This window comes from Puccinia triticina, chromosome 7A (assembly GCF_026914185.1).
Source record: "Puccinia triticina chromosome 7A, complete sequence".
Lineage (NCBI taxonomy): Eukaryota > Fungi > Basidiomycota > Pucciniomycetes > Pucciniales > Pucciniaceae > Puccinia > Puccinia triticina.
The window spans coordinates 6,732,985-6,745,123 of record NC_070564.1 but is presented as its reverse complement, the minus strand read 5'-3'; the positions used below and the strand labels follow the sequence as shown (position 1 = coordinate 6,745,123).

The 12,139-nt window shown below is 45.3% G+C and overlaps 2 protein-coding genes across 2 annotated transcripts; one reads left to right on the top strand and one right to left on the bottom strand.

The window, feature by feature from the left end:
* Positions 1 to 787: 787 nt before the first annotated feature.
* Positions 788 to 2,409, top strand: PtA15_7A753 (uncharacterized protein; the record flags this gene model as incomplete). Its single annotated transcript, XM_053171393.1, has 3 exons — positions 788 to 1,187; positions 1,289 to 1,582; positions 1,679 to 2,409. The coding sequence occupies 3 exons, from the start codon at positions 788 to 790 to the stop codon at positions 2,407 to 2,409; spliced, it is 1,425 nt and encodes a 474-aa protein (XP_053022579.1).
* Positions 2,410 to 7,764: 5,355 nt separating this feature from the next.
* On the bottom strand, positions 7,765 to 9,574 carry PtA15_7A752 (uncharacterized protein; the record flags this gene model as incomplete). The annotated part of the gene is made up of 8 exons (XM_053171392.1): positions 7,765 to 7,815; positions 7,885 to 7,913; positions 7,986 to 8,011; positions 8,079 to 8,141; positions 8,216 to 8,273; positions 8,336 to 8,479; positions 8,553 to 9,241; positions 9,315 to 9,574. 8 exons carry the CDS (start codon positions 9,572 to 9,574, stop codon positions 7,765 to 7,767), a joined length of 1,320 nt encoding a protein of 439 aa, XP_053022578.1.
* Positions 9,575 to 12,139: the final 2,565 nt, after the last annotated feature.

The following is a 12,139-nucleotide window of genomic DNA, read 5'->3' as shown; positions in this document are numbered from 1 at the left end:
TGTCCACTACTACCATCCATGCTGACCTATAGCCGATGCCACTACGCCCATTGGTTGAGCTACAAATTGTGAGGGGCGGGAAGAATGTTGGGCAACAATGCTTTAGGGGGTCCCAATCTTCATATGCTAGATTCAGGTGTTCATGCTCAATACACGGGGTTCATATGTTGGTTTATGTACTTTTGTCAGTTTTGATAACGAGCATGTATGTATTCACAACAGTGCTGAGGACTTCCGGTCGCAAATTAATCTAGAAGCAAGCGCCAGGCTCTGGCTGGCTAAATCATTTGAGATCAATTTCACCAGCAAAATAAGATTTGGGCTAATCAAGCCATTCAGGCTGCGGGAAGTGCACCATCGAATGGGTTGTATGTATTTATGTCTGAAAACCAGATCAGGAACTCGCTTGCGCCTCCAGTTCCACCCATGAGAGTGAAGAGCGAGCTTAACAAAACTAAGGCTCTCCGAGGAGGGTACATACGCTTGTGTTAAGCTCGAGTGAAGAGCAGCTTCATACAGTCTTGTCTCCTGGGACGAACCTATTGAAGACAAAAAGATGAAAATGGCATTGGTCATCCGGACGCGAGAAGCCCAAGGGTGAGCCGGAGGAGGGTCGAGTGCTCGTTTCCTTTTGTTAAGAGAAGGGGCCCCTCAAGGGAGCCGTGCATGAAATTTGAAATTCCTTGTTTGGGCTTTCGCCAGCTTTGTTGATGAGTCCACTTCCAGTCCTCCATCTTCCATCCCCTCGCCCCTCCTGGGCCCACCCTCTCCCTCGCGTGAAGAAGTCATGTCTGCATACTACCCTCTTCCTGCCCACGAATCCCAGCTGCCTCTGGTCTCGCCCTCATCAACTCAGCACCAGCATCCCGCCAAGTTTGATTCCCATCCGTCCCGTTCTCGCCTCAAGTTCTTCCTCCTACGCGTCGTCCTCCCTCTCCTCTCACTCGTCCTCCTCCTCACCCTCGTCATTATCCCCGCCACCCTGTCAAACCAGTTCTCACTCAGACAGTGTCGGGATGGCAGCTGTCTCAAATGGGACAAAGTTCATGATCTTGCCCAGAACTGGGGTCTCGCCTTTAAACTTTCACCTGCCGCGGGCTCATCTCGCTCGAAATTGAAGATCTTGCACCTTGTCGACAAAGACACTGCCGAAGTCCTGATGGACCGCTGGCTACTTCATTCTCATGGTCCGTCGATCTCCACGGCTATTTCTGGCTGATCGCCAGTTTCTGGGAGCGATAAATTGGAATAAGCTAACAGTCACTTCATCTCATCTACAATTTTTTAGATGCATTCGTCGCTCGTCCTGATCTCATATCTTCTGCTATCCTATGGGGACCAGACTTCGAAGGCTGGCGGAAATCCCTCAGCCTGACTCAGAACATTGCCCAGAAATTTGGCTCGGCCGATTATTTCGATGCCGCCCTGGTCTATTTCAACAACGATCAAGTCAAGTTTTTGCACATCGACTCTAAACCCTGGTTCGCCCAGGTGAAAGAACTGTCCCAGCAGGGCAAAGGTGTCGTCATCATCGACCGCCCTCATGAGATGCGTGACCAGCGAAAGGCAGAATTCTATAACTGTACGCGTCACAAACTATTCTATTCCAACTTCTGAGGTAATTTCAAGCACTCTGCTCACCTCTCATCCCATTCGTATCTTCCTCTTCCGAAATCAGTGGCGAACGTCACTTTGGTCTTGGCGCCCTACGCTTACGAATTATTTGAATACCGGGCACAATTCGCCACTCAAGCGCTCTTGGTTCACCAACCTCATTTTATCGACAAGAAGATCTTTTATCATCCAGTCGGCAACACTCGCCCAGAAGAGATCATCATCGCCGGCGACCTGGGTGCATTCTACCCCTTCAGAGCCAGGCTAGCCGACATGATCCGGAAGAAGACCTTGCCGGGTTGGATACGAGGTCATCCAGGATACGAAGATATCAAATCGGCCGACCAACGGAATAAGAAACTCACTGCCGTGATCCAAGAACAACAGCTGGTCGATTTCGGGAACGATTTCGGTCAAGCCAAGATCTGTTTGGTAACCGATTCACGCTGGGCTTATTCGGTTCAAAAATACGTCGAAGCTGCTGCAGCCGGCTGCTTGATCGCTGGAAACATCCCGTCAGATCGGCAAAGCATGTTCGAGAAGGTTATCGTTCCACTCTCAAATAAAGACTCGGATGACAAGATTGTCAAAACCTTGAACTGGTGGCTGAAGCATGATCAGGAGCGAATCAGTAAAGCACAAGCTGCTCAGGATTGGATTTTGAACTCTTTTAGTATGGACAAATATGCTCAAGACGTTTGGAAGATGATTTGGCTGGTTAAAGAAGGTCAAAGGGGATTCATCTTGCCATACGAATTCGACTTCTTACCCAAGGACCTGCCCGAGGATGGCTAGACTTGCCATTTATTTATTAAATACTGTTCATCAGCCGGGTATGAATTGTTACCGATGACTTTGCTTAAACTTCTTCTCGTTGTTTTTCATGTTTAACTATTTCCGCGCGATTTATTCCAGTTTCAAGCAGTATGTACTTGTATAGGATTTGATTTGTTGTTTATTCATTGTTGCCAGTTATATCAGAACACAGAACGCTTTGTTATCATTAGAGCACATAAAGATTGGAAGATAGACCATACGATCATGGGAAAGATTGGGGCGGAACTTCCTTCAGCCCCTGCAGATGCTGATTTGGAGGCAACAAAACTAAATTTTGGATGGAAAATGTAGTGTCAAGGTCTTCAGATCTGATGATGGACTTTGGAGGCTCTGCAGATCTTAATGGGGATTTCACCATTTGACCGCACAGGCATCCTCAATCATATCTTTGGATCATCATCCAAGAGGGTTGAGAACCAGTAAAATCTGTCTTGTCACAGACATTAGTCCACCACTATCCAATACATGCAGTAAGGGGATTCAAAGTTGGCCAATTGTGACTTGCATGCACTTTTGCAAGTTGGTGTTCAAGGCTGTTCTTGATGCCCAAGGCTGTTCTTGATGCCCAACTTGCAAAAAAAAAATCCAGAAGGCTTAGGGGGCTTAGTATGTGACCTGCATGCAATTTTGCAAATATAGTGTTCAAGAGTAAACTAGGGTGTTCAAAGTTGACTTGCATAAAATCATAACACCATCAAATCATAAAATTCTGAGGTGAAAAAAATATGTATACCCAAACACTCAAATTAGAGCAACATTTCTAAAATGGTACATATAAAATCATCATTTGAAAGTGTTATGATTTTATGATTTTATGTAATGAAAATTTTATGATTTCAACTTTGAACACCTTAGTGAACACTGACTTGCAAAAGTTCATGCAAGTGGCACTTGGCAAACTTTGAAACCCCCTAGTATGACAATCACATTGAGTGAGAGTGGAGGATTAAGATGGCCAAGGACAAGCAAAAACATTGGCCATCCAAACACCCTGACCTCAAGACCTGTTCATATTATTATTTTCAAGGGATGAAGAGGATCTAGCAAAAGACATGCAGGTGGCAACATAACAGCCAGGATAAATTGTGAGTTTGAGGCCCTGTTTGGAGCCAATATAATTGCGCAATATAATCTGGAATTTTGTGACATCTGATCAAGTTTTGGCGGACCTGATCAGATGTCACATAGGATGTCAGGCAAAAAAATCATACATCACCCGGATTATATTGGCTCCAAACGGGGCCTGAGTTCATGAATAAAAGGACAGCTTTATGTTGAAAAAATAAATAATTTTTGGTTGATCTGAATTGCAATGGGATGAAAAATAGTCTGATTTATTGATGAATGTTGCATATAAATTCTACCAGAAGTAAAAAGCTCTTTACTTCATATGGACCACAGGATGTTTGATCCAGATTTGATGCTACTCTACCTGTCAATTCAAAGAGTATGGCTTTGAATTAACTCATGTATTTATTAATTTCTGGTTTGGTAGGGTAGAGTTTTCTTCTCCTTCTTTTATTGCTTTGATTCATGGGAAAATAGAATTCTGAAAGACCTGGATCAATTTCTGATGTTTCCAGGGTAGAACTTGTATCTATTTCAGGCTTCAATTTATCTCTGAGAAGTTCAACCATTTTTCTAAATTTCAAATCACTGTCATAATACATCTGTTTGTTTTCATTCCTTTCCCAAAATTTTTGGCTCCAATATTTGAAAAGGTCTTTTGAAGTGAAATACCAAATACCAGAACCTCTCTCCCAGCCTCTAGGTATTTCAGTGTCCGGTGAAGTGTAACTTTTCATCCTACTTATGTAGTCAATTTTTGTATTCTTTTTGGACTCACAATCCTTTTTACCATGTTCCCAAATATCTTTCAGGAATTTCAAGACCCCATTCACATCTTCTTTTTTCAATGTTTCACCAGTATGCTCCCCAAATACATGCATATAGCTGATCATGAGGAAAGCTGAGATTTTGGTGATATTTGAAACATATTCAAGAATGTGATTGCACTTCTTTACAAGATGACTTGTATCAAAGATTTTTTATTCTTCACTTGATATTTCTGACTTGAACCACAAGGCAAGTGTTTTTCTGAATTTCATCATTGTTTCAGTGTAGGTAGAATATTCATTAAAGTCTAATCTTGAGATTGATAAAATCAACAACAGTTTTCCAAGTCTCCGTGTTTCTTTATGGCTGAACCAAACTTCACCAGTTTTGATCAGGAATTCATTAACATCTTTCTTTGGAATCCAGAAGAATTGGTTGGGTTGTAATGCTGATTTATAGGTATGTAATGGACTACCAGGGGAATTATCCAAAAAATTGCCATCTTGTTCTGTATTGTCTTCAGGTAATTCTCCATGATAAATCAAATTCTCAACACTGCTTAATCTGGTTAAACAATTGCTGGATCCTATGTCTTGTGTGGGAAAAATTCCAGGTGAGATTACACCTCTTTCTTCTACTTCTCCATTTGTTCTTGGCACATAAGGTTTTTTAATTGAGGTATTTTGCTCCATGACATAAGATTTATCCTTTTGGTGACTCTCCTTGAGGTCCAATTGCATTTTCTGTGGTGAAGAATTGATCTTGTTCTGTCTGTTCATCAGTTCATTTGATTTGAACTTGGCTGGTTGAGTGCAGTGGTTATCACAAGGGATGAGAAGCTCATGAGAAAGAATTTGGCTAGGAATTTGGAGTTCATGATCAAGATATAGTGTGGGTAATTCATGTGTTCCAAAGAAAATTTCACCAGGGATGCTCTGATGGTGATAAATTCTGTCTGTTTCCTCTTCATGAATATCTGGAAAATTGAAGTTTAGCACAGAGAGTTGTGAATCTTTGTTCAGAGACATAGTCTCAGAGAAACCCAAGGGGTTTTTCAAATAATCATCTATATGAAGATCATTCATCCAGTTTGAGTTGGGAACTTGAGAAGAATGGGATTTTTCTAGAAGATGTGCTTGGTTGTAAAGCATCAAATAATATGGTGCAATTACAAACAATTTTATGTTTCCCATGATCAAGTCAAATTAAATCAAGTGAAATCTGTGGGAAGAGGTGTGATTGTGGATATTCTTGGAATAGGCTTCACACTAGTATAGATAGGAATACAGTGAGAATTCTGAAACCTGATTCACACTCACATGGGCAAAACAGGTTTGATATGTGTCTGTTTATATTTCTGCCACATATCATAGAGCAGCTTCAAAAAATTCTGGCAAGGGGGTCACAGAATTGCCTCACATGTTAAGCTTTACTACTCAATTTGATGCTACTGTCAAACTTTGACTGTGCAGCTGCAACATATGATCAATACCTATTACCAGGACCCATCATATTCCCTTTTGCAGTTGCCCCTCCCATTTCCACATAGTTCTCTCCATTGACAGTATTCTTTGCATGTGATGAGGTCTATCTGTCCTCCAATCATCAGATTTGGTTATGAGTGTCACTACAAGAAAAATTCAAGCAAGTGCCACCAGTTGACACGTGAGAACTCTAAGGAATCTGGTGAGGAACATTTGTCATAGGCTGCCTTTGGCCAAGCTTCAATGCATGATAACTTGTTGAAACTGCAACTGCCTGGGGTCCATTTCTCTCCCTTTCACACATCTGTCACTCTTTTTTTCCTCCCTCCAGATGAATATGCTTGTTCACCTTCTGCCCACAACTTTTCCCTTGGTTGTAATAGCTACAAAGTCTGCTCATCTGGATAATCAAAATACCATCAGTTCCTGCGCCTTTTCCCTGAGACCCTTGAGTCTCTTGTAGTGAGAGCATTTTTCCCTCTCACAAACTAGCAGCTTAGCCCTCTTTGAGGGCTTCTTTGTTTTTTTCTCCATCTCAAGCTTTTTTCCTCAGGCTTGTTTTTCACTCTTCCCTCCGGCTCCAAGTCCAAAATTCATCATAACTCTGCATGATGTACAATTACTGTGCAAAAAATACTGATGTTTGCTTGAGCAGAGGTAGAATGGAATTTACACAGGAGTATGTCTCATGTCAACCGGTGGCACTTGCTTGACATTGTTTTTGAGTGTGTGCAATTCATATCATCTTTTGAAAAAAGGTTGGGTAATTTCTCAATTGCTCTGTTTTCTGACCAAGGTCCAATCCATATTTTTTATATGCTTTCTATGAGGTGATCTTGACAGATGTCAGATTAGTCCCCAGGCCAAATTCACCCCCGGATCCAATGTCCTCCATTAGGTGGTCTACTAGTAGAAGTTGGGTTGGAGAAAAACCAAGTTCATGTACAGAATTTCAGAGCCGGAGCACCTTCTTGACCCTGCCAGCTACTTCCCATGACCATTGGCTGTTGCCCTGGGGTGAGCAAGGAGGGGCTGACCAAGTGCTGGGTCATTACACAAGGACATCCCTTGCGGAAGTCAATCTCAAGGTTTGAAGTTAAGGGTGGTTTCTACAATTTGGTGTGAAGTTTAAGATAAATTTAAGTACATGGCAAAACCAGAAAAATTGAGAAAACATCCAAGCATTCTTGACTTCAAAAGACAATATATTGAACTGCTGAGAATTTCTGCATCAGGTTCATGAAAATCAGCTAGCTTAGATATCATTGAGGGAAAATCCATACATACTTGTAAATATGTGACCCCATTGCCATCCTTTTTTGAAACTGCTGTGTGATACACCAAGTAACAGCAATAAACCGTAAAAATACACAATGTGAGGGATTATCTATTTTTGGCATCAAAACAGTCCAAAGGGCTGTGTTGGGGCACTGTTGATTCATGATTCATCCAAGTTTGTTAAATTTACACCCTTACAACTACCAAAATAATAATAATCAAAATAATCATATCATGGGTTAAAAAACATCAACAGTTTCCAAAACATAAACTACACACACACAAACAAGCCATCCATGTCTAACCATCGTCACCGCACTGGTCATCGTGTCTTGCTCAAGTGCTCAGGGGGTTACACACTGCAGGGGGACAGTCGGTTTTGTTGACAGAAGACTTAGCTCAGTCCGGCTGACCTTTACCCGCCACTTCAAGCTCAGTTAAGAACAAATCCATGCACATGCCATAGAAAATCCAACAAAGTTAGGACTTGACTCGAGGGGCAAATCAAGGATCAAATCGGTATAGCATAAGGGTATATCTTGAGATATATTTCGAGTAAAAAAGAAAATCGTTGGGGATTGATGCAAGATGACGATGACGATAGAAGAAAAGACGAAGAGTCAAAAGAAATAGGGTACTAAAGAAGACTAATAGATCATGAGAAACGATGCGATGGGGAATCTTTTGTGGTAAATAAGCAGACAAGTAATGCTTTTCAAGATGAAAGAGGAACGGAAGTCGTGGAACATTGCGTAACGAAATCTTTCTGCAAGTGCAAAGAGAAGCTCACATCAGTCACTAAAGTAACACGATGACGTCGAAGAAATCAACTTACAAACATCTCCATGACGTCCAGTGGGCCACCTGAGAGAGAAAAAAAAGGAAGCGTCAGTTTGCTCTGAAAAAGGTAAGCTGGGAGGGATCTGATCAACTAACCAGCTGCTTCAGGATGGAATTGGACTCTACAAGAAGAGGGCAAGGGTTAGGCTCATGAATGAATGCGTTGGGTGGAAGGAAATACAAACGTACCCCCATACTTTACGACCACTGCCTTCAGTAGATTTGATTCCCTCAACTGAAGAATCATTACAGCTGGAACAAATGAGAAATCACGAGAGTTGGTCAAACTGCAGGCTGTTCAGGGTGGAAGATGATCGAGGGCGTACTTGATGAAGAACGGTTCCCATCCTTCAGGGAACGGATCCTTTAGCTCGATCGCATATTCTGGGAAATAAAGAGAAGATTCAGTTTTGCGGCCTTTGCCCCAGTCAAGATATTAAACTGACGGTGATTCTGGGAGGTGATGAAAACCCTGCCGGCTTGGATAGACCCTGAGTTGGCTAGTGCCAGGACGGGTTGATTGTGACCTCTGTTACCGAAACGCATACGGTAAGTTTGCAGACCGGCAGCAAGACCGATGATTTGGTGACCTGGGCGAACAAAAAAGTGAGAAACTCGATAACGGTGAGAGAATGCGGTAAGCATCTATGCAAAGCGACTTACCCATGCAAATGCCGAAGACGGGCATGTTGGGCGCATCGTTCATGACTGTTCGGACGGTCTCTACAGCTGCCACAGCATGTTTGGGGTCACCTGGGCCATTGCTCAAGAAGAGACCATGATACTTGCCGATGATTGATGAAGCGGGAGTATCCCAAGGGAGAACGGTCACAGCGGCACCGTGTTTGACAAGGGAACGAGCAATGTTGGCTTTGGCGCCAAAGTCAAGCATGGCGATTGAGATCGGACTGGTGGGGTTGAGGGTGTAGGGTGTCTTGGTCGAGGCCTCGGCTACCAGATTGATTCCACTGGGGTCCCAGTATTGGTCAGGTGTGACAGGGGTTTGGTGGCCATCGCCAACAGCAATCTTAGCCAACGTGCTGCCTTGTTGCCGGAGAAGGGAGGTGATAGCACGAGTGTCCACGCCGGTGATGCCGGGTACACCGAAGCGATGGCACCAGTTACTGATCGACTCCATGGCTTGATAGTGCGAAAATCGGTCGGCCAGCTCAGCAACGACGACCCCTGAGCATTGCACTCGGTCGGATTCAAGGAAAAGGTCCGGGGAAGAAGGAACTGGGGTGGGTGAGGTAGCGAGGACGTTGGGAGGGATTCCATAGTTGCCGATCATGGGAGTTGTGAAGACCAAAATTTGCGATCGGTAGGACGGGTCTGTCATGGACTCGGGGTAACTGCAATGAGGCAAGAAAAACGGACATTTTAGCTCAAGGCGATCGAGCAGGAGTGAGTGATCAACGGACTTACCTGGTGGTGGAGGTGGTGAAGACAGCTTCACCAAAGGTCGAAACTGGAGCTCCAAAGGACCGACCGGTGAAGACATGTCCAGACTTGAAATGCAGTGAAGCCGGCCTGCCGTCGGTAGATGGCTCCTGGAAGGCGCAGTTATCCGAGTCAACACACGGCTTCAGTGGGATATTGGGCTTGGCCGTAGCGAATGAACGACATGCAGGCCTCAATGAGGCCAGCTTGAGTGGGGAGCGGAGAGGAAGTAGGTGGGAGCGCATGATAGGCCGGTTTGAGAGTTAAGCACAAAAGTAAAAGAGAATGTTTCTGCGAGAATGGGATTGGATTTTGTTGGAGACGGTAAACTTAATCAATCCAGTTTATGTTTTGGTATGCATGTATGTACCATTCCCTGTAGATACATGCATAACTGCGGCTGCGCCATCTTCTAGCCGGACACGCCGGGGGTATGTACTGGCGAGCGGGATCGTGGATCCGACCGAGCTTAACAGTCTCTCCGAGGAGCGAACTTATAAGTCCCTCGACCGGAGGCGCGCAAGCGCTGTCGCGAAGCGACTCTCCGAAGGAGGGACTTATGCCCTACCTCACAAAACAGTAGGCAGCAGAAATCCCATTTGGCTGGGGAAAATTTTCAAAACATTCAACTGTTTATATCTCAACTCAGGTAAAAGGTATTGAAAATCTGAGGAGACAGAAATGTCCTTGGGTAAATCCATACTTTGGCACATGCCAAAGATGGTCTTATGTACAACATCCCTTGAGTCTGACAGACCAATACAAATGTGCAACCCAATGTGTGTGATTATCAAGAAGGTGGAGTTCAGCTGTCAGAAATCAGAAAAACATGCACCAAAACATCTGCTAGCACTTGCAAGAAGGCAGTCAAATGCCTTGTGTTGGATAATTATTTAAAAATCAGGTTTGGGTGTTAAAAATATAGGAAAAATGTGAGCAGAGAGCCATGCTTCTTGCACATCTTTTGGGGTAGCTCACTTGGCCTCAAGTATGTTTGTGTAACTGCTACAGAACAAAACATAACAAAAGGTCCAAAACACCCTTCTGCTGCCTACTGTTTTGCAAGGTAGGGTGTAAGTCCCTCCTTCGGAGGGTTGCTTCGCGACAGCGCTTGCACGCCTCCAATTGAGGGACTTCGCTAAGTTTGTCCAAGGAGGCGCAAAGCGCCTCCAAAGGAGAGGCTTACCTCTCAAGTCACACCATTGGCCCTACAGACTCAAGAATTTCTGGCAAAAAACACCTATTTTCTTTTCAAAATGTTTTTAAAATTGTAGTTTTTAGTTTAAAAAATATCTGAGTAGACAGACTTGTAGCCTGCAATCTCAGCTTCCATTTCACCATTTTTTACCCAACTGGCCCCCATGATTACTAGCCCACTCCTCCTGCCCTGAAGTGGTTCTGGAGTGGTGATCCAGGCATTTTTGGGCTCAAAATTTGAAATTCCCTGAGCCTGCGCGGTCTTGAAGGGGGGGATTGGTCACGAAATCTTCCATGTAAAAAGATTTACAGGATGTTTCTTGCCAGGGGGGATGAATATGGGGGAGTTTGAAGTGGGCAAAAATAAGCTAAGAAGCTTGCCATTCCAATGGTGGTGCAAAGGGCGTGGGATGAATCAAGAGTAGAGAATCTGCCGTTGGACCCGCGGCAGGTACCCGGCACCCGCGCCCGGGTGCCAGGTGCGGGTACGGGTGCCTGTTTTTTGGGTAAAACGGGTGCGGCACCCGGGTACCTGCCCAGGTACCGCCCCAGCTCCCCCGGATGCGGCGGAGTTTGGGTCTTCCAGACGAAGAGGTTACAGCATAGCCTCATCGTCCGGGAGGAATCCCTTCCGGGGGACGAGGCTGTTGTAGCCTCGTTGTCCGGGAGGAATCCTTTCCGGGAGACAAGGCTGTTGTAGCCGTCGTCCGGGAGGAATCCCTTCCGGGAGAGGAGGCTGTTGTAGCCTCGTCGTCTGGGCGGAATCCCTTCCGGGAGACGAGGCTGTTGTAGCGTCGTCGTCCGGGAGGGATCCCTTCAGTGAGACGAGGCTGTTGTAGCCTCGTCGTCCGGATCCCTCGCGGAGGAGGAGGCTACAACAGCCTCGTCTCCCGGAAGGGATCCCTTGCGGACGAGGAGGCTGTATTTTGTCGTCCGCAAGGGATCACTTGCGGACGACAAGTTGTAGTCTTGTGTCCGCAAGTGAACCCTTGCGGACGACAAGATACAGCCTTGTTGTCCGCAAGTGAACCCTTGCGGACAACAAGATACAGCCTCGTTGTCCGCAAGGGATCACTTGCGAGCGACAAGGCTGTTGTAGCCTCATCGTCCGCTGATCCCTTGCGGACGACAAGACTACAACAGCCTTGTCTCCCGGAAGGGATCCTTTCTGGCGGCACCCGCCGGTACACCCGCGGCACCCACCGGCAGGTGCCAGGTACGGGTGCGGGTGCCTGTTTTTCAGGTAAAACAGGTGCGGCACCCGGGTCCAACGGCAGATTCTCTAATCAAGAGGAAACAGGGAGGTATTGGGGAAAATGGGGGAGCGTAGGGTCCTCCCTGCCATTTGTCTTGATCCTGTAGGGCAAGACATGCAACTTTAGAGGCAAGTCCCTCCTTCAGAGGTTGCTATGCTCCCCCAAGGAGGGTACGCTTGTGTTAAGTTTGGGATCCAGCTGCTCTGTGGAACCAACAACATCAGGCTCTGTGAGTGCTTGGTTATAAGTTCTTCAGTTCCACAAAACGGCCTTTGGTCCCCGTGGAATTGACAAAACGGCCTTTGGCTCAACCCTCTTGATGACCCGTCTGCCACAAAACGCTTGTTGCTCACGCCG